Raw genomic sequence first — 27070 nt, forward strand, 5'->3', positions numbered from 1 at the left:
GTTACTCTGCCTTCTACTGTGATGGAGAATGCCTCTACCCTCTGGGTTCCTGCATGAACTCCACCACCCACACTATGATCCAACTAGTGGTCAGTATGCACTACTACACCCTCTCACATGAATGGCAAATATAAAAGACTAAGATACCCAAGTTACCTCAGTCTACAATGGCAGACTGTTAATGTAGAGTAGGGATAGTGAGAAGTAACTTTCAAGACTGAAGCAATTATCCCCTCTAGTGGTATACTTTATACTGTATCAGGTTACTACACACACTGATAATACAAAACATTGAGGACACCTGCTCTTTCCATGACATAGACTGACCAAGTGAAAGCTAACCTTATTGATGTCACTTGTTAAATCTACTTCAATCGATGTAGATGAAGGGGAATTAAAGAAAGATTTTAAAACCTTGAGAGAATTGAGACATGGATTGTGTGTGTCATTCAGAGGGTGAATCGGCAAGACAAAAGATTTAACTGCCTTTGAACGGGGTATGGTAGTATGTGCCAGGCGCACCGGGTTAAGTGTGTCAAGAACTGCAACACTGCTGTTTTTTTCATGCTCAACAGTTTCCCATGTGTGTCAAGAATGGTCCACCACCCAAAGGACGTCCAGACAACTTGACACATGGGCCAGCATCCTTGTGGAACGCTTAGGGCAGCTTGTAGAGTCCATGCCCGACGAATTGAGGCTGTTCTCAGGGAAAAAGGGTGTGCAACTCAATATTAGGAAATGTTCCTAATGTTTTGTGCACTCAGTGTATGTAGTCCTACATGTTTTTAAATAGTACAGTATCACAAACCACAGTACAAAACCATATAAAGTGTGGGCCTGTAGTATCTGTAAATCAACAAAACATTGTTTTTATTTCCATATTCAAATAATAAAGCATCATTGTTCATGTAATTATCTAATATTAGCATTATAACTATAGGAAAAGGAAATGGTCATAAAATCAAATAAATGAAAAGACGGAAACCAAAATGTTTTTGAACTACAACTTATTTTATTTAAAAATGTAAAAATCAGTGTAAAGTAATGTAGTGCATTGGTGTCTAGATCCCTGTTGGGTGGCAAAGTGTCACAAGAATCCTGTGGGGAGAGAAAACAAGAGAATACATTCAATTAATGGGTGTTAAAAACTAATCAGGGTTCAACAAAGCACTTAAAGTCCTCAATTCCTTCAAAAGAGAGAGAGAAGGAGAAAGGAGTATGGTCCCTGCAGTAGGACTACATGCTGGCCATGAGGTTCTCCAAGTGGTACTCCAGGAGGCTGGAGAGCTCAGTGACCAGAGACTCTGGGTTAAAGTACCAGGCCAGCTGCTGGCCAAACATGTCATCTAGCAGAGCCATCAGCCCGCCCTGAAGAGAACACCACACAACACATAGAAAATGGCTCTGAGTTACTAGCTTATCTAGAGGAGAGAGACCAATCAGAAATACTCCCCCTAAAATGGCATTGAAACCCTGTAAACCATGAATAAGGAAGTGAAAAGGAAGTACACTAAGAATATGGAAGTAAACAGGAAGTAACCTAGACTCTTACACTGAGCTGCAGCAGATATCTGTCAGCCTCTGGCTCCATGTTGGCAGCAGTGGGCAGGAAGGAGTACAGGAGAGCGTACAGACGCTCCACGAACCCACCAGGATGCTAAAGGAAACAAAGGAGGAGAAAAGAGGAGAGGAATTTAAGTGAAACTGCTAATAGACAGATATCAAAACATGTTCCAGTGAGATGCTACTTACCACCATCAGGGACTTCTGAGCTGTCATCATCCCAAACAGCACCAGCTCAAAGAGGACATCTATCATGTTCACATGATGGATCTAGGACAAGAAAACATGTTTGGAGAAAATAGGAATGATTTCATATAGATCAGCTACTGTGATGTATAAAAGACATGCAAATGGAAGAACTCAGTGAGACTTGAGAGTTAATGAACTCACCTTTGCCTCAGCCAGCTCCCTCTCAATGTCATTCCGCTTGGAGGGGTCACTCAGGTAGTCCACAAAGTCGTTATAGGTACTTATGAACTTGGCCTCGTCCTATGACAAAGAAAAGAGCATCTTTTAGTGAACAGAACACATTTCCCCTCAGGGACGCTCTCTTTCCCTTGAAAGAGAATGAGTTAGTGAGTTACCATGTGGTTGGCCTGAACCAGTGCGCCCAGGAGGACCTTTCCCGCCACAAACAGATGGTTCCTGCTCAGGGTGGAACCAAGCAGGGTCTAGGGAAGAGTTAGGGTGAGACATCTTCCTCTAGGAGACAGAACAAGAAGTCACAGAGAGAAAAAGAAAAGTGGGTCCACTCACAGTGAAGGCCTGGCGCAGGGAGATGAGCCTCAGGGCGATGTCCTCCACTCTCTTGGTGGTGAGGTAGAGGCTGTGGAAGGGAGGGAATGGAGCATGTCAACCATTAGAGTCAATGGGGGATAACAGCATTATGACCACTATCCTTCTGCATCTGACAAGCCCAGACTACACAGACATTTAGAGGAACTCACTTTAGCAGAGGAACCTCCCTCTCCTCAGGCAGCAGGTCCTCCTCCCAGCCCTACGACAACAAAACAAGCATTCAAAATCAGTGACCAATGACATAACAAACAATCGGTCAATGGAAGGATCTTAATGCTCCTAGTCAATAGTATGTGTGTGTAACGTCTGACCTCATAGCAGTTGTGGCCCTCAGGCTCTGGGTCAGTGAAGTGCTGAGTGGTGGGCGTAGAGAAGGAGGCAGCCTCCGACCACGCTGAAGAGGAGAGAAGCCCGTCCAGCCCCATGTGGAGAGTGGTGTACACCACTGAGACATCAGTCTGCTGCTCAAAACACACACACCTGTTTACCGCACACACACTATTAGAAAACACACCAAATCTAATGTAAAAATGCCCAGACATGTCTAGTCTATATACAAAGGAAATAGTTTATTTACCTGGTAGCAGCCAAGCGTCACGTCCACAGACGTCTCGTGGCGGAGGTGAGACGCATAGTGGGTCACCCTGCCAGCCACACGCTGACAGAGAGAGAATACATGTTAAGGCCAAATGGAATAAGTGAAGAAAAGCCTAATCTAATACTATTTCAGTATTATTTCCGTCTTACCTGGATCCAAGTGATGGACTGCACTTTGGTGGCACAGTAGGGGATGCCCTCTGGACTAAGCCTGGCTGTCTCCTTGGAGATGGCCCACACCAGTTGAGTCTCCAGGCCTCTCACCCTACTCACGTGGTGCATCCTCACCACCACCTGCTGTTGAGATAAACAACAAGACAAGATCAACAAAACCACTTCAGCAATTGCTGTGACACATTTCCATCAAGATCAAATGAATGACAATGTAGGATTGGGAAGTTACAAAGACATAAACCTGGGATCCCCCACGCATGTAGGTGATGATGGGGCTGATGAACTGGAAAGTTCTCCAAGCTATAACCACCGGACCGGCATTGTTCTGCACATTACAATACATTCATGTTGGAAACAGTAAACATTGTAACAGTGATGTGTGTGTGTGTGTGGGGGGGGGGTCTCTTACCCTGATCACAACAGGCCCACAGTACAGGGGGCTGAACCTAATCAGAATTAACTGCCAATTGCCAGTGGCCTCCTAAAGCAGAAACCAGACAAGAGATGTGTTTAATGTCAGAGACACAATTTGAATATCTGGGATATTTTTCAAACATAAAACCCAAACTTTCTGAAAATTGTACCTCAAAGATAGTCTGCACATCTGGCACATCCTCAAGGATGATAGCAGCATTCTGGACATCAAGGAGGACTGGCAGCTGTGGAACATCTGGCACATCATCCAATGGCACATCCAACTGGACCTCATCCAGGACAGTTGTTTCTAAAATTAGGAACATTGGAATATAAAATAATTTATTGTTAGGACAAAACGTATCAAGATTGCTAATACTAGCTAGCTAGGTAGCAAAAGTAGATCGCTTAGCAACAGTTACTAAAGTGAAAGTTAGCTAGCAAGCTAGCTAGCTATAACATCTCTGGCACAAGCATTTTTGCCAAGTCTGAACGATAAAAATACACAACATTTCGCAAATTATAATGACATTGTTAAATGAAGTTTAAAAAAGAGTTTTAAACTCCACATACCCTCTTCGAAGTCGCTGTCACTGTCCATCTGTCGACGATCACGAACCCTGCAAAACAGAAAAAGACAAGAAAAACAAGCCACAAATGAGTTTGAACAACCTGTCGACGCAGTAGGCCGCAGACGTCCACGCACTCTCTCCGCCAGTCTTGAAAAGCACCCAGGCATTTTCCAGTCGATTGTTCTCAGGTCTGAAAAATCAATCCAGTTTGTTGTCAGCAGCAAACAGAAGTTGTTGTTTTCGCACAGAAAACGTTCCATAGAACGTCGGTTAGATGTATCTTGGCAACACACGTTCGAAAATGATTGTTTACAAAATGGACAACTGTGTTGCCATAGAAAGTTTGAAATGATATGATTCATTTTAGAATCCGTTAAAATTCTATTGACGTGCTCCTTCGTAGTTCAGTTGATAGAGCATGACGCTTGCAACGCCAGGGTAGTGGGTTCGATTCCCGTCACTACTCATACATAAACGACAGCAGGTTTTTATTGTAACTCGCTTTGGATAAAAGCCTCTGATGAATGTTGAGAGAAAAATGGTCAATTCAAGAGGGAGCTACGAAATTCATGTCCAAACGTCCTTTACTTTGCCTGATGTCATTAAAAAGGACATATAATTAATCATGAGCTTGTTCTCTACAATATTATGACATTAATATACTTGTACTTGACAGTGTTGATGAAATAATAACGATAATTTGCTGTGACCATTGTTAGTTTAGACTGCACCGCACTTGGTTGTGTGTGTTCCATATTTGGTGTTGTGGGGTTAAATTCTGAGTAAATCGTTGGTAACTTTTCAACCATATATGGTAGAGACATTTAGACTATTGTTTTCTGATATAATGTTCTATTGATTGGGCATATTTGTAAACCTTGATAATTGTATGGGTGTACATGTATGGGTGAACACCCTATATATTTGGGGCTATTTTGACACCAGATGCTTTCCTATATCGTTGGTATAATATAAAATACAAATAACAAAATATTGTGTTTTATAAAGTCACTAGCTAGGTTGGAAGAATGAGACAAACAAGGTTATTTTTTGTGTGTTGTTTAACCCCTGAAAGTATAGTCTTTGCCACAGTGGGCAATCAAGTCTTTTGGAGGACTTATTGACCAAATTCAGACACGGGGGGCCACAGCCCACGGAAAAAAGCACTGAAGGCTCTACACTACCTGTCAAAAGTTTTAGAACACCTACTCACCTACTCAAGGGGTTTTCCTTTATTTTTACTATTTTCTACATTGAAGAGACATCTAAACGATGAAATAACACATATGGAATCATGTAGTAACCAAAAAAGTGTAAAACAAATTCAAATATATTTTAGATTCTTCAAAGTAGCCACCCTATGCCTTGATGACAGCTTTGCACACGCTTGGCATTCTCTCAACCAGCTTCATGAGAAGGTCACCTGGAATGCATTTCAATTAACAGGTGTGCCTTCTTAAAAGTGGATTTTTTTTTCCATTTTAATGCGTTTGACCCAATCAATTGTGTTGTGACAAGGTAGGGGGGTATACAGAAGATATCCGTATTTGGCAAAATACCAAGTCCATATTATGGCAAGAACAGCTCAAATAAGCAAAGCGAAACAACAGTCAATCATTACTTTATGACATGAAGGTCAGTCAATACGGAATATTTCAAGTGTAGTCACAAAAACAATCAAGCGCTATGATGAAACTGGCTCTCATGAGGACCACCACAGCAATGGAAGACCCAGAGTTACATCTGCTGCAGAGGATAAGTGTCACGATCGTTATTGTATGAATCGGACCAAGGTGCAGAGTGGTATGGTTCCATCCTCTTTTATTTGAAGTGAAACACACAGAAAACAATAAAGCGCAAAACGAAATGTGAAGCTAATGTAGTGCTCGCAGGCAACTAGACATAGACAAGATTCCACAACCACAGTGGGGAAAAAGCTGCCTAAATATGATCCCCAATCAGAGACAACGCTCAACAGCTGCCTCTGATTGGGAACCATACCAGACCAACATAGAAATACAAAAACTACAGTACCCACCCTAGTCACACAATAACATGAAAAGTTCATTAGAGTTACGAGCCTCAGATATTGCTGCCCAAATAAATGCTTCACAGAGTTCAAGTAACTGACACATCTCAACATCAACTGTTCAGAGGAGACTGTGTGAATCAGGTCTTTATGGTTGAATTGCTGCAAAGAAACCACTATTAAATGACATCAATAAGAAGAAGAGACTTAATTGGGCCAAGAAACACAATACATTTGTCCTTTGGTCTGGAGTCCAAATGTGAGATTTTTGGTTCCAACTGCCATGTCTTTGTGAGATGCGGTGTGGGTGAACAGATGAACTCTGCATGTGTATTTCCTGCCATAAAGCATGGAGGAGGAGGTGTTTTGCTGTTGACACTGTCTGTGATTGATTTAGAATTCACACTTAACCAGCATGGCTACAACAGCATTCTGCAGCTATACGCCATCCCATCTGGTTTGGGCTTAGTGGGACTATCATTTGTTTTTATAAATTATTATAAAAAAATTATAATAATAATTGTTACTTTTACATCTTTTTCGTGGTATCGAATTGGTAGTTACAGTCTTGTCTCATCGCTGCAACTCCCGTATGGACTGGCGAGAGGCGAAGGTTGAGAGCCGTGCATCCTCCAAAACACAACCCAGCCAAGCCGCACTGCTTCTTGACACAATGCCTGCTTAAGAGAGAGTGACAGAGTGCTGCATTAGATGACCTGGCCTCCACAATCCCCCGACCTCAACCAAACAGATGTTTTGAGATGAGTAGGACCGCAGAGTAAAGGAATAACAGCCAACAAGTGCTCAGCATATGTGGGAACTCCTTCAAGACTGTTGGAAAAGCATTCCAGGTGAAGTTGGTTGAGAGAATGCCAAGAGTGTGCAAAGCTGTCATCAAGGCAAAGGGTGGCTATTTGAAGAATCTCAAATATATTACATGTTTTGATATGTTTCACACTTTTTTGGTTCCTATATGATTCCATTTGTGTTATTTCATCGTTTTGACGTCTTCACTATTATTCAACAATGTAGAAAATAGTAAAAAATAAAGAAAAACCCTTGCATGAGTAGGTGTTCTAATAGCAATAAAGCACCCCTGAGGTTTGTGGTATCTGGCCCCTCCTTGGGCCTTATTGCTTAAATAACCCATATCTCTTTTATAACAGGATATTATCATTGACTATATGAAAGTGCATGTATGAAAGAGTCTGATTTACTGTTTTCAATGGCAGGTTCACCTTCTGAAGCCGGATGAGGTTCCCAAAGCATGCTGCGCACCCACCAAGCTCAGTCCCATCTCTGTACTCTTCTACGATGACAACAACAACGTGATCCTAAAGAAGCATCGCAACATGGTGGTCAAGACCTGTGGATGCCTGTGACACCAGTGGTAGCCCATCTATCTATTCTACATCATTTTAATCAACTTAATTGCCATTGTTCCAAAAGATAAAAACAGGGTAATATAACTTGCAACCAGCAGTTGATAGCAATAATATGTCAATATGCTGATATATACTATGTATCTAATATATTGATTTAGAGTCAGAGTGGTATATGAACAACACCCATTGGACTTATAACCATACCTCACTTTTGATTAACTAAACTATTCAAATCTACAGTAATTCAGATAATTACATCACCCCTTCATGTCATATATTCTGTGACCAATCAAAGCTGTAATGTACTGTATCATAAGTGCAATCAATGCTAAAATTCTTGTTGAACCATACATTTTTTTCTCATTGTCTCTTTTAGATGTACTAAACATGGTTTGCAAAACGTACACGTATTTTTCTTCTTCTTTAATCATACTTTTAACCAGTACAAGTTAGTAACAATGGAAAATGATAACATGAAAAAAAAAATTGGCCATTTTTGTATGTACAGAGGAACAAATACACAGTGATGTATGTCCTTGTCAACAGATATCTGGAGGACTGTATACCGCTATATTTGTAATTTAAAAAACTATACTGAACAAAAAAACGCAACATGTAAAAGGTTTGTCCCATGTTTCATGAGCTGAAATTAAAGATCCCGGAAATGTTCTATATGCCTCAAAAGTTTTTTAGTGAGCATTTCTCCATTGCCAAGATAATCCATCCACATTGAAAGGTGCACTATATAAAGAAGCTGATTAAACAGCATGATCATTACACAGGTGCACCTTTTGCTGGGGACAAAAGGCCACTAAAATGTGCAGTTTTGTCACAACACAATGCCACAGATGTCTGAAACATTATTTTCCTTGGAAATGTAGTGAAGTTAAAGTAAAAATTGTCAAAACTATAAATAGTAAAGTACAGATACCCCCAAAAACAAATTAAGTAGTACTTTAAAGTATTTTTACTTAAGTACTTTACACCCCTGGAGGTGCTTCAATACAGTCTGACGTTCAGGGGTGGTTGGACATATAAGATGGGGTGCTGGTGAGCTTCTGCCCCCATTGTACGTCGTCACACAAATATTCCCCCACCCATGTCCAGGGGTCTCAGTGTTATGTCCCTTGACGCCATTATACCAGTCGCAGTGTTCAAATCGTGTATCTGTGAATCACAACATGAAAGACAATGAGTGACAACATTTCCACATGTTGAGCAATACAACATATAACTGAAGCATACAGTAGTGCAAGAGTTTGCTGCTGACATCTCTACGATATGTAAAACACTAAACAACAATGGTGTTCATGTGAGGACACCACGGAAGAAGCCACTGCTGTCCAAAAAAAACTTTGCTGCACGTCTGAAGTTTGCAAAAGTGCACCTACATGTTCCACAGCGCTACTGGCAAAATATTCTGAAGACAGATGAAACTACAGTTGGGTTGTTTGGAAGAACACACAACACCATGTGTGGAGAAAAAAAAAGCACAGCACAGCAACATCAAAACCTCATACCAACTGTAAAGTATGGTAGATGGAGCATCGTGGATTGGTGTTGTTTTGCTGCTTCAGGTCCTGGACAGCTTGCTATCATCGAGGGAAAAATAAATTCCCAAGTTTATCAAAACATTTTGCAGGAGAATGTTAGGCTATCTGTCCGCCAATTGAAGCTCAACAGAAGATGGGTGATGCAACAGGACAACGACCCAAAACACAGAAGTAAATCAACAACAGAAGAAAAAACGCCTTCTGGAGTGGCCCAGTCAGAATCCTGACCTCAACCCGATTGAGATGCTGTGGCATGACCTCAAGAGAGCAGTTAACAGCAGACATCCCAAGAATATTGCTGAACTGAAATAGTTTTGTAAAGAGGAATGATCCAAAATTCCTCCTGACAGTTGTGCCGATCTGATCCACAACTACAGAAAATGTTTGGTTGAGGTTATTGCTGCCAAAGGAGGGTCAACCAGTTATTAAATCCAAGGGTTCACATACTTTTCCCACCCTGCACTGTGAATGTTTACACAGTGTTTTCAATAAAGATATGAAAACGTATAATTGTGTGTTATTAGTTTAAGCAGACTTTGTTTGTCTATGTTGTGACCTAGATGAAGGTTAGATCACATTTTATGACCCATTTTAGCAGAAATCCAGATATTTCCAAAGGGTTTGCATACTTTTTCTTGCCACTGTATACTGCATCTTACCCCAGCTGAAGATCCATCGTGTGTGTGATCGTTTTAAGCCTCAACATCAACCAGCTCTGGTGGCATTGGGGACTTGGGATGCTTGCTCTCAAAGTGCTGCTTGAATGTCTCCGTGTCCAGCATCTGCGTCTGTAAGGGTCAGGTAAGGAATGGAGGATATTAACAATCATTGGCTGAGACTGAATTTTCAGGTGACAAACAAACAAAGTAATAAGATGCATCAAACTACTACACATCACACAGGCCACAATGGACTGCACTGAGAGAAACCTAAAGGTAGGCACGTGAAACGTTCAGGTTGCTGCACAGACTATGGAGGCCCTAGTCTAGAGTGCCAAGCATTTGTTCAACTCTCTAAATGGTTAAATGACTGACGTTCAGGGGTGGTTGGAGAGACTGCTGGTGCTGGTGAGCTTCTGGCCCTGTTTTAGGTTGTCACACAAATATTCCTCCACCCATGTTCAGGGGTCTCAGTGTTATGTCCCTTGAAATATATGTACTTTTGGTAATACTTTGAGTAAGCAACAAATACAATCATCTTAAATTGCCATGTTGAATTTTTTTGCCATTGTAAATTGTAAATTGCGCAAATTTCCCTAATGCGGACAGTTTGTGTTACTACCTTACACAAGCTTGCATTTTCACCCTATAAAACTTGGAATTACACAAAATGTTAACCTTAGATTGGTGATGTTAGTCTAAAGGTTTATAGACTTCACGATGACATAAGATTTATTGTTTTAAACAGATCAATATATTAGGTTTTGTACCATGGATTTTTCCAAGCGCTGGGATGCGCAGAACATAGAATGCGGAGTTAATGAAATGCCCAGGAAATGGCACAGAAAATTTGGGCGGTCTCTCCATAAAAGTCAATGGCCGCACACCAATACATGGATTTGACAGTCAATCTATTACTTAAATAGCAGTCAGCTGTTGTCACTGTTGTTATTCTATAGAGGGTCGTGAATAATTTAGGTTAACTAACAAAAAAGGTGGTCTGGTCCCTTTTCCATGATGGAAGCCTCCCGAAATCAACATCCAACATTCCAAATTGTAGATATAAGCCTTCAAGTACTCATCTAACCAACTTCTTCAGGGCCAGCCAGGCCCCCTTGTTGCCCCCCATGCGCCCTGAAACCCAACCCCATAAAAATAAGCCCAAATACGACCTGCCCTTTCCCAGTATACATACAAGGTCAGGGGACAACACTGGTTTTTCGTCTTCTAGTTAAACTTGTTTTATACACAGTTTAAAGGGATAGTTCATCTCAATTACAAAATTACTTAAATTGCTGTTACATTTAATTTGAAATCCAATGCATCCAAAGTGTACATGAGTCTTTCCTGGTTCATAACATACTTTTTGGTCCCTTTCAGATCACAGCCATGTCAACAGTGGGCGTCAGGCTTGTAAGAGACATGAATTATCTGTGAGATTCAGTGAACAAGGCTGGAAGGTGAGATTCTAACATTGTACCACCTTATTTGCTGTAACACACAGTATTTTTAGGGAAGCAAGGCATGTGTAGGATGTGCATGGTAGAGTATGTTCTTTGCATTCTTTATCATGTATTTCTCATAGAAAGTGTCAGGAAGGTGTATTGGAGGCAAAGTGCAGGAGAGCAGATTATAATGAACAGGCGCACTTTATTATAGTTCCAAAAAACGAGAGCACTACATGAAACAAACGCGCTCAAAAAAACAGAACATAGAAGTAGAGCATGAAAACAATTACACACAACACATGATGGAAATCAGAGGGTTAAATACAAGTAGCTTAATTGGGGAAATGAAAACCAGGTCTGTATGGAAACAAGACAAAACAAGTGGATATACGAATAATGGAACGTCGATCGCTGAACGCCGCCCGAACAAGGAGAAGGGCTGACTAAGAGTCTATTCTCGTCATTCATCTAATCTTGTCATTCGATTTCTATGGTATTTCTCTCCATTTGAACTGAGTATCGGCTCCTACGGGTTACTCTGCCTTCTACTGTGATGGAGAATGCCTCTACCCTCTGGGTTCCTGCATGAACTCCACCACCCACACTATGATCCAACTAGTGGTCAGTATGCACTACTACACCCTCTCACATGAATGGCAAATATAAAAGACTAAGATACCCAAGTTACCTCAGTCTACAATGGCAGACTGTTAATGTAGAGTAGGGATAGTGAGAAGTAACTTTCAAGACTGAAGCAATTATCCCCTCTAGTGGTATACTTTATACTGTATCAGGTTACTACACACACTGATAATACAAAACATTGAGGACACCTGCTCTTTCCATGACATAGACTGACCAAGTGAAAGCTAACCTTATTGATGTCACTTGTTAAATCTACTTCAATCGATGTAGATGAAGGGGAATTAAAGAAAGATTTTAAAACCTTGAGAGAATTGAGACATGGATTGTGTGTGTCATTCAGAGGGTGAATCGGCAAGACAAAAGATTTAACTGCCTTTGAACGGGGTATGGTAGTATGTGCCAGGCGCACCGGGTTAAGTGTGTCAAGAACTGCAACACTGCTGTTTTTTTCATGCTCAACAGTTTCCCATGTGTGTCAAGAATGGTCCACCACCCAAAGGACGTCCAGACAACTTGACACATGGGCCAGCATCCTTGTGGAACGCTTAGGGCAGCTTGTAGAGTCCATGCCCCGACGAATTGAGGCTGTTCTCAGGGAAAAAGGGTGTGCAACTCAATATTAGGAAATGTTCCTAATGTTTTGTGCACTCAGTGTATGTAGTCCTACATGTTTTTAAATAGTACAGTATCACAAACCACAGTACAAAACCATATAAAGTGTGGGCCTGTAGTATCTGTAAATCAACAAAACATTGTTTTTATTTCCATATTCAAATAATAAAGCATCATTGTTCATGTAATTATCTAATATTAGCATTATAACTATAGGAAAAGGAAATGGTCATAAAATCAAATAAATGAAAAGACGGAAACCAAAATGTTTTTGAACTACAACTTATTTTATTTAAAAATGTAAAAATCTGTGTAAAGTAATGTAGTGCATTGGTGTCTAGATCCCTGTTGGGTGGCAAAGTGTCACAAGAATCCTGTGGGGAGAGAAAACAAGAGAATACATTCAATTAATGGGTGTTAAAAACTAATCAGGGTTCAACAAAGCACTTAAAGTCTTCAATTCCTTCAAAAGAGAGAGAGAAGGAGAAAGGAGTATGGTCCCTGCAGTAGGTCTACATGCTGGCCATGAGGTTCTCAAGTGGTACTCAGGAGGCTGGAGAGCTCAGTGACCAGAGACTCTGGGTTAAAGTACCAGGCCAGCTGCTGGCCAAACATGTCATCTAGCAGAGCCATCAGCCCGCCCTGAAGAGAACACCACACAACACATAGAAAATGGCTCTGAGTTACTAGCTTATCTAGAGGAGAGAGACCATCAGAAATACTCCCCCTAAAATGGCATTGAAACCCTGTAAACCATGAATAAGGAAGTGAAAAGGAAGTAAACAGGAAGTAACCTAGACTCTTACACTGAGCTGCAGCAGGTATCTGTCAGCCTCTGGCTCCATGTTGGCAGCAGTGGGCAGGAAGGAGTACAGGAGAGCGTACAGACGCTCCACGAACCCACCAGGATGCTAAAGGAAACAAAGGAGGAGAAAAGAGGAGAGGAATTTAAGTGAAACTGCTAATAGACAGATATCAAAACATGTTCCAGTGAGATGCTACTTACCACCATCAGGGACTTCTGAGCTGTCATCATCCCAAACAGCACCAGCTCAAAGAGGACATCTATCATGTTCACATGATGGATCTAGGACAAGAAAACATGTTTGGAGAAAATAGGAATGATTTCATATAGATCAGCTACTGTGATGTATAAAAGACATGCACATGGAAGAACTCAGTGAGACTTGAGAGTTAATGAACTCACCTTTGCCTCAGCCAGCTCCCTCTCAATGTCATTCCGCTTGGAGGGGTCACTCAGGTAGTCCACAAAGTCGTTATAGGTACTTATGAACTTGGCCTCGTCCTATGACAAAGAAAAGAGCATCTTTTAGTGAACAGAACACATTTCCCCTCAGGGACGCTCTCTTTCCCTTGAAATAGAATGAGTTAGTGAGTTACCATGTGGTTGGCCTGAACCAGTGCGCCCAGGAGGACCTTTCCCGCCACAAACAGATGGTTCCTGCTCAGGGTGGAACCAAGCAGGGTCTAGGGAAGAGTTAGGGTGAGACATGTTCCTCTAGGAGACAGAACAAGAAGTCACAGAGAGAAAAAGAAAAGTGGGTCCACTCACAGTGAAGGCCTGGCGCAGGGAGATGAGCCTCAGGGCGATGTCCTCCACTCTCTTGGTGGTGAGGTAGAGGCTGTGGAAGGGAGGGAATGGAGCATGTCAACCATTAGAGTCAATGGGGGATAACAGCATTATGACCACTATCCTTCTGCATCTGACAGGCCCAGACATTTAGAGGAACTCACTTTAGCAGAGGAACCTCCCTCTCATCAGGCAGCAGGTCCTCCTCCCAGCCCTACGACAACAAAACAAGCATTCAAAATCAGTGACCAATGACATAACAAACAATCGGTCAATGGAAGGATCTTAATGCTCCTAGTCAATAGTATGTGTGTGTAACGTCTGACCTCATAGCAGTTGTGGCCCTCAGGCTCTGGGTCAGTGAAGTGCTGAGTGGTGGGCGTAGAGAAGGAGGCAGCCTCCGACCACGCTGAAGAGGAGAGAAGCCCGTCCAGCCCCATGTGGAGAGTGGTGTACACCACTGAGACATCAGTCTGCTGCTCAAAACACACACAACACACCTGTTTACCGCACACACACTATTAGAAAACACACCAAATCTAATGTAAAAATGCCCAGTAATGTCTAGTCTATATACAAAGGAAATTGTTTATTTACCTGGTAGCAGCCAAGCGTCACGTCCACAGACGTCTCGTGGCGGCGGAGGTGAGACGCATAGTGGGTCACCCTGCCAGCCACACGCTGACAGAGAGAGAATACATGTTAAGGCCAAATGGAATAAGTGAAGAAAAGCCTAATCTAATACTATTTCAGTATTATTTCCATCTTACCTGGATCCAAGTGATGGACTGCACTTTGGTGGCACAGTAGGGGATGCCCTCTGGACTAAGCCTGGCTGTCTCCTTGGAGATGGCCCACACCAGTTGAGTCTCCAGGCCTCTCACCCTACTCACGTGGTGCATCCTCACCACCACCTGCTCTTGAGATAAACAACAAGACAAGATCAACAAAACCACTTCAGCAATTGCTGTGACACATTTCCATCAAGATCAAATGAATGACAATGTAGGATTGGGAAGTTACAAAGACATAGACCTGGGATCCCCCACGCATGTAGGTGATGATGGGGCTGATGAACTGGAAAGTTCTCCAAGCTATAACCACCGGACCGGCATTGTTCTGCACATTACAATACATTCATGTTGGAAACAGTAAACATTGTAACAGTGATGTGTGTGTGTGTGTGTGGGGGGGTTCTCTTACCCTGATCACAACAGGCCCACAGTACAGGGGCTGAACCTAATCAGAATTAACTGCCAATTGCCAGTGGCCTCCTAAAGCAGAAAGCAGACAAGAGATGTGTTTAATGTCAGAGACACAATTTGAATATCTGGGATATTTTTCAAACATAAAACCCAAACTTTCTGAAAATTGTACCTCAAAGATAGTCTGCACATCTGGCACATCCTCAAGGATGATAGCAGCATTCTGGACATCAAGGAGGACTGGCAGCTGTGGAACATCTGGCACATCATCCAATGGCACATCCAACTGGACCTCATCCAGGACAGTTGTTTCTAAAATTAGGAACATTGGAATATAAAATAATTAATTGTTAGGACAAAACGTATCAAGATTGCTAATACTAGCTAGCTAGGTAGCAAAAGTAGATCGCTTAGCAACAGTTACTAAAGTGAAAGTTAGCTAGCAAGCTAGCTAGCTACAACATCTCTGGCACAAGCATTTTTGCCAAGTCTGAACGATAAAAATACACAACATTTCGCAAATTATAATGACATTGTTAAATGAAGTTAAAAAAAAGAGTTTTAAACTCCACATACCCTCTTCGAAGTCGCTGTCACTGTCCATCTGTCGACGATCACGAACCCTGCAAAACAGAAAAAGACAAGAAAAACAAGTCACAAATGAGTTTGAACAACCTGTCGACGCAGTAGGCCGCAGACGTCCACGCACTCTCTCCGCCAGTCTTGAAAAGCACCCAGGCATTTTCCAGTCGATTGTTCTCAGGTCTGAAAAATCAATACAGTTTGTTGTCAGCAGCAAACACAAGTTGTTGTTTTCGCACAGAAAACGTTCAATAGAACGTCGGTTAGATGTATCTTGGCAACACACGTTCGAAAATGATTGTTTACAAAATGGACAACTGTGTTGCCATAGAAATTAGTTTGGAATTATATGATTCCATTTAGATTAGAATCTGTTAAAATTGCTTGTCAACATTCTATTGACGTGCTCCTTCGTAGTTCAGTTGATAGAGCATGACGCTTGCAACGCCAGGGTAGTGGGTTCGATTCCCGTCACCACCCATACATAAACGACAGCACGTTTTATTGTAACTCGCTTTGGATAAAAGCCTCTGATGAATGTTGAGAGAAAAATGGTCAATTCAAGAGGGAGCTAAGAAATTCATGTCCAAACGTCATTTTCTTTGCCTGATGTCATTAAAAATTACATAGAATTAATCATGAGCTTGTTCTCTACAATATTATAACATTAATATACTTGTACTTGACAGTGTTGATGAAATAATAACGATAATTTGCTGTGACCATTGCTAGTTTAGACTGCACCGCACTTGGTTGTATGTGCTCCATATTTGGTGTTGTGGGGTTAAATTCTCAAGAGTAAATCGTCGGTAACTTTTCAACCATATATGGTAGAGACATTGGGTTTAGACTTGTTTTCTGACAGAATGTTCTATATAGTGGGCATATTTGTAAACCTTGAATTAAATCATAATTTTATTGGCGCACACACTATATTTTTGGCTATTTTGCCACCAGATGCTTTTCTATATCGTTGGTATAATATAAAATACAAATACCCAATATTGTGTTTTATAATGTCACTAGCTAGGTTGGTAGAATGAGACAAACAACGTGATTTTTTTTCTTGTGTTGTTTAACTCCTGAAAGTCTAGTCTTTGCCACAGTAGGCTATAAAGTCTTATGGAGGACTTATTGACCACATTCAGACAAGTGGGGCCGCAGCCCACGGAAGAAAGCACTGAAGGATCTACACTACTGGTCAAAAGTTTTAGAACACCTACTCATTCAAGGGGTTTTCTTTATTTTTACTATTTTCTACATTGAGGAAAAATAGTGAAGACATCAAGACAATGAAATAACACATGGAATCATGTAGTAACCAAAAAAGTGGTAGTAAACAAATCAAAATATATTTTAGATTCTTTAAAGTAGCCACCCTTTGCCTTGATGACAGCTTTGCACACTCTTGGCATTCTCAACTATTTGAAGAATCTCAAATATAAAATAAGTTTTGATATAACACTTTTTTGGTTACCACATGATTCTAGATGTGTTATTTCATAGTTTTGTAGTGTACAATGTATAAAGTCGAAATACAGAAAAACCCTTGAATGAGGTGTTCTAATAGCAATAAGGCACTTTAGAGGTTTGTGGTTTATGGCCAATATACCACTCTTCCTTAGGCCGTATTGCTTAAATAACCCATATCTCTTTTATAACAGGATATTATCATTGACTATATGAAAGTGCATGTATGAATGAGTCTGATTTACCGTTTTCAATGGCAGGTTCACCTTCTGAAGCCGGATGAGGTTCCCAAAGCATGCTGCACCCACCAAGCTCAGTCCCATCTCTGTACTCTTCTACGATGACAACAACAACGTGATCCTAAAGAAGCATCGCAACATGGTGGTCAAGACCTGTGGATGCCTGTGACACCAGTGGTAGCCCATCTATCTATTCTACATTATTTTAATCAACTTAATTGCCATTGTTCCAAAAGATACAAACAGGGTAATATAACTTGCAACCAGCAGTTGATAGCAATAATCTGTCAATATTCTGATATATACTATGTATCTAATATATTTATTTTGAGTGCGAGAGTGGTATATGAACATTAACCATACTTCCCTCTTGATTAACTAAACTCAAATAAGTATCACCCTTTCATGTCATATATTCTGTGATCAATCAAAGCTGTAAAGTACTGTATTATAAATGATCATGTTAAAATTCGACACTTTTGATGGCTATAATTTCTTGTTGAACCATGAATTTCCCAGTCTCTTTTAGATGTACTAAACATTGTTTTGCAAAACTTATCCAATTTTTTTCTTATTCTTTAATCATACTTTTAACCAGTACAAATTAGTACATTTACATTTTACATTTAAGTCATTTAGCAGACGCTCTTATCCAGAGCGACTTACAAATTGGTGCGTTCACCTTAAGACATCCAGTGGAACAGCCACTTTACAATAGTGCATCTAAATCTTTTAAGGGGGGTGAGAAGGATTACTTTATCCTATCCTAGGTATTCCTGAAAGAGGTGGGGTTTCAGGTGTCTCCGGAAGGTGGTGATTGACTCCGCTGTCCTGGCGTCGTGAGGGAGTTTGTTCCACCATTGGGGGGCCAGAGCAGCGAACAGTTTTGACTGGGCTGCGCGGGAACTGTACTTCCTCAGTGGTAGGGAGGCGAGCAGGCCAGAGGTGGATGAACGCAGTGCCCTTGTTTGGGTGTAGGGCCTGATCAGAGCCTGGAGGTACTGAGGTGCCGTTCCCCTCACAGCTCCGTAGGCAAGCACCATGGTCTTGTAGCGGATGCGAGCTTCAACTGGAAGCTATTGGAGAGAGCGGAAGAGTGGGGTGACGTGAGAGAACTTGGGAAGGTTGAACACCAGACGGGCTGCGGCGTTCTGGATGAGTTGTAGGGGTTTAATGGCACAGGCAGGGAGCCCAGCCAACAGCGAGTTGCAGTAATCCAGACGGGAGATGACAAGTGCCTGGATTAGGACCTGCGCTGCTTCCTGTGTGAGGCAGGGTCGTACTCTGCGGATGTTGTAGAGCATGAACCTACAAGAACGGGCCACCGCCTTGATGTTAGTTGAGAACGACAGGGTGTTGTCCAGGATCACGCCAAGGTTCTTAGCGCTCTGGGAGGAGGACACAATGGAGTTGTCAACCGTGATGGCGAGATCATGGAATGGGCAGTCCTTCCCCGGGAGGAAGAGCAGCTCCGTCTTGCCGAGGTTCAGCTTGAGGTGGTGATCCGTCATCCACACTGATATGTCTGCCAGACATGCAGAGATGCGATTCGCCACCTGGTCATCAGAAGGGGAAAGGAGAAGATTAATTGTGTGTCGTCTGCATAGCAATGATAGGAGAGACCATGTGAGGTTATGACAGAGCCAAGTGACTTGGTGTATAGCGAGAATAGGAGAGGGCCTAGAACAGAGCCCTGGGGGACGCCAGTGGTGAGAACGCGTGGTGAGGAGACAGATTCTCGCCACGCCACCTGGTAGGAGCGACCTGTCAGGTAGGACGCAATCCAAGCGTGGGCCGCGCCGGAGATGGTGGAGAGGAGGATCTGATGGTTCACAGTATCGAAGGCAGCCGATAGGTCTAGAAGGATGAGAGCAGAGGAGAGAGAGTTAGCTTTAGCAGTGCGGAGGGCCTCCGTGATACAGAGAAGAGCAGTAGTAGCAATTGAAAATGGAAAAAACATGTTTGGCCATTTTTGTATGTGCAGAGGAACGAATACACAGTGATGTAAGTCCTTGTCAACATTTTTCTGGAGGACTATATACTGAAAAAAAAAAAAAAAAAATGTTGTTCCCGTGTTTCATGAGTTGAAATAAAAAATCCCAGAAATGTTCCATACGCACAAAAAGCTAATTTGTCTCATTTGTTTACATCCCTGTTAGTGAGAATTTCTCCTTTGCCAAGATAATCCATCCACCCGACAAGTGCCCCATATCAAGAAGCATGATCATTACAAAGGTGCACCTTTTGCTGGGGACAAAAGGGCACTAAAATGTGCAGTTTTGTCACAGATGTCTGAAGTTCTGAGGGATTGTGCAATTGGTATGCGGACTGCAGGAATGTCCACTTCTCTACCATAAGTCACCCCCGTCATTTTAGAGAATTTGGCAGTACTTCCAACCGGCCTCAACCACGCTTGCCCTCCACATCTGGCTTCTTCACCTGTGGGATCATCTGAGACCAGCCACCCGGGCAGCTGAAGAGTATTTCTTTCTTTCATAAATAAAAACGAACTGATTGGCTGGGCCTGGCTCCCCAGTGGGTGGGCCTATGCCCTACCAGGCTTGGCTGTGCGCTCATCCAGTAATGTGAAATCCATAGACGGTGTCATCCCTATTCAGCTACAGTATATTGAAAATGCATTTGTCTGGTATCCGTATAGATGGAATTGCGTTTAACTTGCATTCGGAAGTCCCGATTTTCTGGTAGGATTACAAGGCATACATAACCTCAACACACATACAAACAAAACTTCCTCACTGCTTTCCTTCAGAATGGATCAAATAGGCAGTGGAATGCTTCCATATATAATCGCAAAATTTATTGGAAATGGTAAAAAGCAACAACAAAAATTGTTACAACATGGATTATCAAAAGTGATCTTTGCATACAGACCAAAACTACTACAGGATTTGGCCTCGTTTCGACCAGGGTCTTTATATAGGCAGAACCAGGCACGGTCTTGACCTTATATCAAATCCATGACACCCTCCTCAAAGAAAGCAGAAATGATCAAGAACATCTGAACAAGAGTGCATGGGAGGAGATATAGAAAAGAGTTGGGGGCAAACGTAGGACAGCAGTATACAGATGAGAAAAAGTAGCAAAAAAAGTCATGAAACTTGTAGACTTGTAAATTAGTCTAGATGTTATTGAAATAGGAATTAAGTGAAGGGAGCAGCATAGGAATATGGGATGTACGTAGAGTGGGCTCATAGAAGTAAGATGGTTGCTTCAATACAGTCTGACGTTCAGGGGTGGTTGGACATATAAGATGGGGTGCTGGTGAGCTTCTGCCCCCATTGTAGGTCATCACACAAATATTCCCCCACCCATGTCCAGGGGTCTCAGTGTTATGTCCCTTGACGCCATTATATCAGTCGCAGTGTTCAAATCGTGTATCTGTGGATCACAACATGAAAGACGATGAGTGACAACATTTCCACATATTGAGCCATACAACATATAACTGAAGCATACAGTAGGGCAAAAGCTTGCTGCTGACATGTACACTGCAAGTCTGAATGATGTGAGCATCTTACCCCAACTGTAGGTCCGTTGTGTGTGTGATCGTTTTAAGCCTCAACATCAACCAGCTCTGGTGGCATTGGGGACTTGGGATGCTTGCTCTCAAAGTGCTGCTTGAATGTCTTCGGATCCGGCATCTGCGTCTAAGGGTCAGGTAAGGAATGGAGGATATTAACAATCATTGGCTGAGACTGAATTTTCGGGTGACAAAAAAACAAAGTAATAAGATGCATCAAACTACTACACATCACACAGGCCAGTACAATAGACTGCACACTGAGAGAAACCTAAAGGTAGGCACGTGAAACGTTCAGGTTGCTGCACAGACTATGGAGGCTCTAGTCTAGAGTGCCAAGCATTTGTTCAACTCTCTAAACTGCAGACGTTCAGGGGTGGTTGGAGAGACTGCTGGTGCCGGTGAGCTTCTGCCACTATTTTAGGTTGTCACACAAATATTCCTCCACCCATGTTCAGGGGTCTCAGTGTTATGTCCCTTTGGTAATACTTTGTGTAGGCAACAAATACAATCATCTTAAATTGACATGTTGAATTTCTTTGCCATTGTAAATTGTATATTGAGCAAATTCCCCAAATGCGGACAGTTTGTGTTACTACATTACACAAGCTTGCATTTTTAGCCTATAAAATTTTGTGGAATTACACAAAATGTTAACCTCAGATTGGTGATGTTAGTCTAAAAGTTTAGACATCACTATGACAAAAATTGTTTTAAACAGATCAATATTTTAGGTTTTGTACAATTAATTTTTCTTAGCGCTGGGATGCGCAGAACGCAGAGTTCAGGAAATGGCACAGAAATTTTGGGGCGGTCTCGCCATAAAAGTCAATGGCCACACACCAATACATGGATTTGACAGTCAAACCATTACTTAAATAGCCAGTCAACTGTTGTTATTCTATAGAGGGCCGTGATTCGTTTAGGTTAACAAAAAAAGTGGTCTGGTCCCTTTCCATGATAGAAGCCTCCCGAAAGCAACATTACAAAATATAGATATAAGCCTTCAAGGACTCATCTAACCGACTATGTATAGGTTATTCCAAGTTTCCGTGTGGCCTTTGAATAGTGTTAGTTCAAACAGCACTACACCCGAAACGTATGCCCCCTGTTCTATTGATTTCAGCGGGATATCGATGGAAGTGATTAACAAACAAAAAAAGTGTTGCGTTACACTTACCACGTTGGCGACACACTTGACTAAAAATGTAGTTAGCCGTCTTCTACAAATTGTCCTCTAACCAGTGATTATTTCCTGATGGTTGAGCCATGCTAGTTTTAACAGGACGTGCCACCTCATCTCCCCCTCTCGCGTAATTGATTTCAACGTGATATCGATATGAGTGATTGACAAATAAGTGTTGAGTTTCTCTTTTCTTTTTGGCGACCCCCAAATGAAATTGCATCCCTCAAATGAACCCGACTGTCTTCTGCGGGTTGTTCTCTAACCAGTGATGTAAAAAAAACTTCTCCAGTTTCAATGTGTTTTTTTTAAGTTGTGTTAATTTCAACAGCACATACAACCGAGATTTCCACCCTAATCGATATCAGTTATTTATCAAAACGGGTTTTGGTGCATGTACAGTTTATACTGTGCATGTTTAAAAAATACAAAAGTAATTTTATGACCGTTGCACATGTGTATATAGTACATTTTAGGTTTTCAATATATAACACTTTCTGCATCTTGGTTATTGATTGTTTTTAAATTTTTATTGGGATATTTATCAAAATGTCTTGTCAAACAGAAGCAGCAACTTAAGTTTTGGACAAATGTAACTTTCAACATTCATTTCCAATAGTTATGTACTTAAAAATCTGGTAAAAACTACTAAATGAACCCCAAAACATGCTGTGATTTATTTATTTGATGACCTAGTTGAAATCACCAAAACAGGTGTGCTCTGTATAGGGCTGTGGCCGTCATGAAATTGTCAGTTCGCTATTGTCAAGCAAATAACTGCCGGTCTCACAGTAATTGACTGTTAACCTCTCTTTGGTAGGTGGCAGTATTTTGATGTCCGGATGAAAAGCGTGCCCAAAGTAAACTGCCTGTTACTCAGGCCCAGAAGCTAGGATATGCATATATTGGTATATTTGAATAGAAAACACAAAAGTTTCTAAAACTCTTAGAATTATGTCTGTGAGTATAACAGAACTGATATGGCAGGCGAAACCCCGAGGACAACCCCCCCCCCCCACAAAAAAAAATCAGCCTACCACTTTAATTATAAGGCCAAGTCCTCCCAGATTGCAGTTCCTAGGGCTTCCACTAGATCTCAACAGTCTTTAGAAAGAGTTTCTGGCTGTTTTTTTTGAAAATTAGTTTCCTAGGTGGCTCCCATTTTGGATGTAGCGTTTCCAAGCGCGTGGAAGAGAGCACATTCTTTGGTATTTTTCCTCCGGTAAAGACAATAACGATTCTCCGTCTTAAATTGTATTGTTTATTTACGTATTAGGGTACCTAAGGTTTGTTTATAAACGTTGTTTGACTTGTTTGGAAAAGTTTTTTAGTAACGTTTGGTGTTTCATTTTGTATGCATTTTGATGGAGGGAAACTGGGTGGATTATTGACCAAAGCGCACCAGCTAAACTGAGTTTTTATGGATAAAGAAGGACATTATCGAACAAAATGACCATTTGTGATGTAACTGGGACCTTTTGGAGTGCCAACAGAACATCAAAGGTACGGCATTTTTTTATATCGCTATTTCTGACTTTCGTGTCACATCTGCCTGGTTGAAATATGTTTTCATGTGTTTGTATGCGGGGCGCTGTCCTCAGATAATCGCATGGTTTGATTTCGCTGTAAAGCCTTTTTGAGATCTGACACAGTGGCTGGATTAACACGATGTTCAGCTTTATTTTGATGTATTACACTTGTGATTTTATGAAAGTTAAATATTTATAATACTGTAGTTTGAATTTCGCGCTCTGCAATTTCACTGGATGTTGGCCCATAAGAAGTTACACATTTAGCACCTCCTGGCTTCCACGCATAGCATTCAAGCCACTGATGCAGACCTTTGGAACATCTACACTTTAAAATGTCTAAAATCTATGTAATATAGCCTACACCTTCACAATAAATCAATTTTAGACAAGTCTAAAGAAACATGACATGAAGAAAATGTAGTCTATTTCAGAAGAACAGAATAGCATACTTTGTTGTCTTTATGTTAGGCCCTGATCTGGCTATGCCCTATGGCTGTGGGCTACACTAGTTCATGTAACAGACAAGATTTGCTTAGAATTGCATGGAATTATTTTACAGTATGAAGAACAATTAAACATAGCTAAATAAAATAGAAAGAATATGTTCTCCAAACATTGACGGAGTGCGCATATTCTGTGTTGAGTGGTTAACAAAGAAACAGGTTCTCGTTTATGCTTAATTTAGAGTTATTTATGTAACTTTTGTTGTGATACCCATGTTGGGCTATATATTTTGATTTTTAATACATTCTAAGGCTGCATGATACGACTAATGATGATTTGAAAAAAGTTGCATGAAAGGCATGAGCTCTGCTTTGTTTTTGCGCAGGCTGTACACACTTCATCAGTCTCTCATTCACAATTTGGCAAGCACTTGATAATGCCTCGAATTTCCCAGTGGCATCCCGTGTAGCCGTAATGCCCCCTAAAAAAATCCATGCCTTTTGCGGCCAGTGGCAGCGTGGTCTTGGGCTGAATATAATGATTACAATTCCCTTCTCCCAGCTGGGTGCCAAAGCACTTCTCACTCACATGGCTCCGTCACAGGATTGGGTCTTTCTTACAGACTAAAAGTGAAGACAGACACATCAAAGACACAACTGCGCACATCCTTATCCATTTCTGATGTTGATTTAAAATGGACCGTTATCATGCAGTCTCAAAACAGGGGCAGCGGGAAAAATGCATGTCATCTATGCACTTAAATAGCAAATGGAGGATGCTTTTCCTGTGGTTCATTTTCATGCCAGCTATGTAGGCTATACTCCTGCTGTAAAGATAAGTATTGTGCTTAATATTAGGAAAGTTGAGAAATAAATATAGTAGGCCTAGCCTATAGAAAGCTGATGGGATCCTCCTCTTTTTAACAAAGGCCATCACTTTGTTTTCTCGCGTAATTTCATAGCCTATAGAAATGTTGTGCAACATGGCCTTTCATGAAGTGTTTGATTAGATAGTCGATACATTTGCATTGATGTCAGAGTAATCAGAGAGACAACAGAGTGCTGAGTTCCAGGCAGTTAGCAAGTTTGGTAGGCTACTAGTAACTAGCAGGAGCATCAGAGCTTGGAGAAGCCTAATTTAGTGACTATAAACGGTCACGTGGAGTTTGCCTGCCGTCATGACTCGTGACCGTCGGTGTGGCAGTAATACAATCACCATAACAGCCCTAGCCCTGCCTACTAAAGGCACATAAACTACCAACCACTAACACTCACCCGGCAGACAGGACAGGTGTGGACAAGTGCTGCCTTGGCTGCAGTCTTCTGGTCTGCTGCCGCTCCCTTCTTTTTAGCAGCTGCCGCCTTGGCGTTCTTTTGCTGGGATTGAATCTTCTGTTGCCCGCGAGCCATAGCCTACCTGAAAGAAACAGAATTCTAAAAATGCAACTCATAGCATTGATATTTATCTGTTGATACTAGTATCACAGTCTTGTCAGCAATCTAGCCATCTATGAAGAAAATGTACAAGTGAATTTAGCTAAACACGTGACTAACCAGCTGACAACTAAACAAGAGATTATGTATGATTATTTACCTAGTTAGCTTGTATTTAGTAAACAATAGGTTTTATGTAACAGCTTTAAACTATAAGATTTAGGCGTGCTATACAATCTAATGGCTAGCATATTTTGTGAAGGCATCAGCTGGATAGTCAGGTGTGACTAGTCAATAGAGAAGCGTGTGGCCGAGTTTATCTTCTGTTCTGAGAAGAATGTGATAAGCATCAAGCCAAAACATTCCACTGTAGTGGCTAACTGTGGTGTATTCACAAAGAAGAAAACGAGACGAAACTGACATGTTTATTTGCCCAATAGAATCTCGTGTTCGTTGCGAAATGTTTTGCAACTGTTTGCTACGGTGTGCACTCGTGATTATACCCCGTATACCTCGTATTGTAGCTAACTAGTGCTAGCTAACGTTAGTTCGGCTGGCAAAAATAGCTAGCACATCTAGCTAGTAAACTAGCCAATTGATTAGTAACACTTGCGTAATAACTAAGACAAACATGTCTGCGGCGCGAACTGAAACAAAATAAAGCATGGTTAGCCAGTTCTTAGCTAGCTAGCCAAGTTAGTCAGCCATTTCAAGTGTGGCTTAACGTTAGTTAGCTATTTAGCTACCGTCGCAGGACGATAGCTAAACCAACATTAATGTTACCAAATATTTTATTTGGCTATAAGTTGAACACACCAACATGTGTACTGTTCAATCTGATAAATAAAACGCTTATTTTTTTTAAATAAAATACCTTCGCGTTGTTTCGCCCGTCTTCGTTCTCCTTGGGTGTTGTACCAGAATCGGAAGTTGGCTAGGAGGTATCAAAACTACGGAGCGCCGCCTTCATTTTCTTCTTCGATGAGGTTTACCGGCGGTTGGCATTCAATAAATGTTGCATTACCGCCAGCTATTAGACTGGAGAACAACTCCCTTATACTTTCGTCGAAAAAATATATTTTTCACATCAAACACAGCACTCACTATTTAAAAAAAAAAAATTAAAAGCCCAACCTATTTTGAGCCACACATTTTTAGCAACAAAAAAAAAAAATTGTATTTGGGGGGATTGCCTGTTTTGTAAGTTATTTTGGCATTAATACTGTCACATATCGTTTTTGTTTTCTTGAGTAAGGCAGCTCCAAAATGCAGGTGTTTCAGCCTAGCTCAGTGCTTTCTGTGGTGGTGATGCGAGCCAGCAGAAAATAGGAGCATTGCGCCGTGATTGGCTGTGTTCTGTCACTCATGGGGAGAGTACGCCATCGCCAAGTTTATGTCCAT

General features: G+C 41.4%; 3 protein-coding genes and 1 long non-coding RNA gene across 5 annotated transcripts; 1 reads left to right on the top strand and 3 right to left on the bottom strand.

The window, feature by feature from the left end:
• LOC135571442 (uncharacterized) lies at positions 1 to 8202 on the top strand. The gene is made up of 2 exons (XR_010463815.1): positions 1 to 89; positions 7380 to 8202. It is a non-coding gene; the product is annotated as an uncharacterized LOC135571442 (long non-coding RNA).
• On the bottom strand, positions 589 to 4581 carry LOC135571331 (uncharacterized). The gene is made up of 16 exons (XM_065017105.1): positions 4253 to 4581; positions 4120 to 4166; positions 3717 to 3856; positions 3542 to 3613; positions 3374 to 3457; positions 3109 to 3255; positions 2939 to 3019; positions 2673 to 2822; positions 2511 to 2560; positions 2320 to 2389; positions 2148 to 2234; positions 1954 to 2052; positions 1753 to 1833; positions 1553 to 1657; positions 986 to 1098; positions 589 to 697 (listed from the first exon to the last, which is right to left on the bottom strand). The coding sequence occupies exons 2-16, from the start codon at positions 4145 to 4147 to the stop codon at positions 589 to 591; spliced, it is 1416 nt and encodes a 471-aa protein (XP_064873177.1). The 5' UTR covers positions 4148 to 4166; positions 4253 to 4581.
• On the bottom strand, positions 8019 to 26651 carry LOC115128332 (zinc finger protein 706-like). 2 transcript variants are annotated; one of them, XM_065017716.1, is made up of 4 exons: positions 26544 to 26651; positions 25511 to 25652; positions 9745 to 9873; positions 8019 to 8699 (listed from the first exon to the last, which is right to left on the bottom strand). In XM_065017716.1, the coding sequence occupies exons 2-3, from the start codon at positions 25643 to 25645 to the stop codon at positions 9778 to 9780; spliced, it is 231 nt and encodes a 76-aa protein (XP_064873788.1). In that variant the 5' UTR covers positions 25646 to 25652; positions 26544 to 26651; the 3' UTR covers positions 8019 to 8699; positions 9745 to 9777. The 2 variants fall into 2 exon arrangements, with proteins under 2 accessions (XP_064873788.1, XP_029513947.1); XM_029658087.2 differs by lacking the exons at positions 8019 to 8699; positions 9745 to 9873 and adding exons at positions 20340 to 20935; positions 21076 to 21204.
• On the bottom strand, positions 12383 to 15267 carry LOC135571333 (uncharacterized). The gene is made up of 13 exons (XM_065017106.1): positions 15244 to 15267; positions 15076 to 15159; positions 14811 to 14954; positions 14638 to 14721; positions 14367 to 14516; positions 14205 to 14254; positions 14023 to 14092; positions 13851 to 13937; positions 13657 to 13755; positions 13456 to 13536; positions 13256 to 13360; positions 12711 to 12823; positions 12383 to 12422 (listed from the first exon to the last, which is right to left on the bottom strand). Exons 2-13 carry the CDS (start codon positions 15091 to 15093, stop codon positions 12383 to 12385), a joined length of 1041 nt encoding a protein of 346 aa, XP_064873178.1. The 5' UTR covers positions 15094 to 15159; positions 15244 to 15267.
• Positions 26652 to 27070: the final 419 nt, after the last annotated feature.

The sequence above is a fragment of the Oncorhynchus nerka genome, linkage group LG4 (assembly GCF_034236695.1).
Source record: "Oncorhynchus nerka isolate Pitt River linkage group LG4, Oner_Uvic_2.0, whole genome shotgun sequence".
In the NCBI taxonomy this organism is placed as follows: domain Eukaryota; kingdom Metazoa; phylum Chordata; class Actinopteri; order Salmoniformes; family Salmonidae; genus Oncorhynchus; species Oncorhynchus nerka.

Bases quoted from the DNA above. Each gene is read 5' to 3' on its own strand.
- LOC135571331 (XM_065017105.1), bottom strand. From the start codon at position 4,147: ATGGACAGTGACAGCGACTTCGAAGAGG. The intron at 2,235-2,319 runs GTGAGTGGACCC...ACTCTTCCCTAG, and splicing joins CCCTGCGCCAGGCCTTCACT to ACCCTGCTTGGTTCCACCCT. The intron at 1,658-1,752 runs GTAAGTAGCATC...TGTTTCCTTTAG, and splicing joins CTCAGAAGTCCCTGATGGTG to CATCCTGGTGGGTTCGTGGA.
- LOC135571333 (XM_065017106.1), bottom strand. The intron at 14,517-14,637 runs GTAAATAAACAA...TGTTTTGAGCAG, and splicing joins TGACGCTTGGCTGCTACCAG to CAGACTGATGTCTCAGTGGT. The intron at 14,255-14,366 runs GTCAGACGTTAC...TTGTTGTCGTAG, and splicing joins AGGGCCACAACTGCTATGAG to GGCTGGGAGGAGGACCTGCT.
- LOC115128332 (XM_065017716.1), bottom strand. From the start codon at position 25,645: ATGGCTCGCGGGCAACAGAAGATTCAATCCCAGCAAAAGAACGCCAAG. The intron at 9,874-25,510 runs GTGAGTGTTAGT...TGACCCTTACAG, and splicing joins ACACCTGTCCTGTCTGCCGG to ACGCAGATGCTGGACACGGA.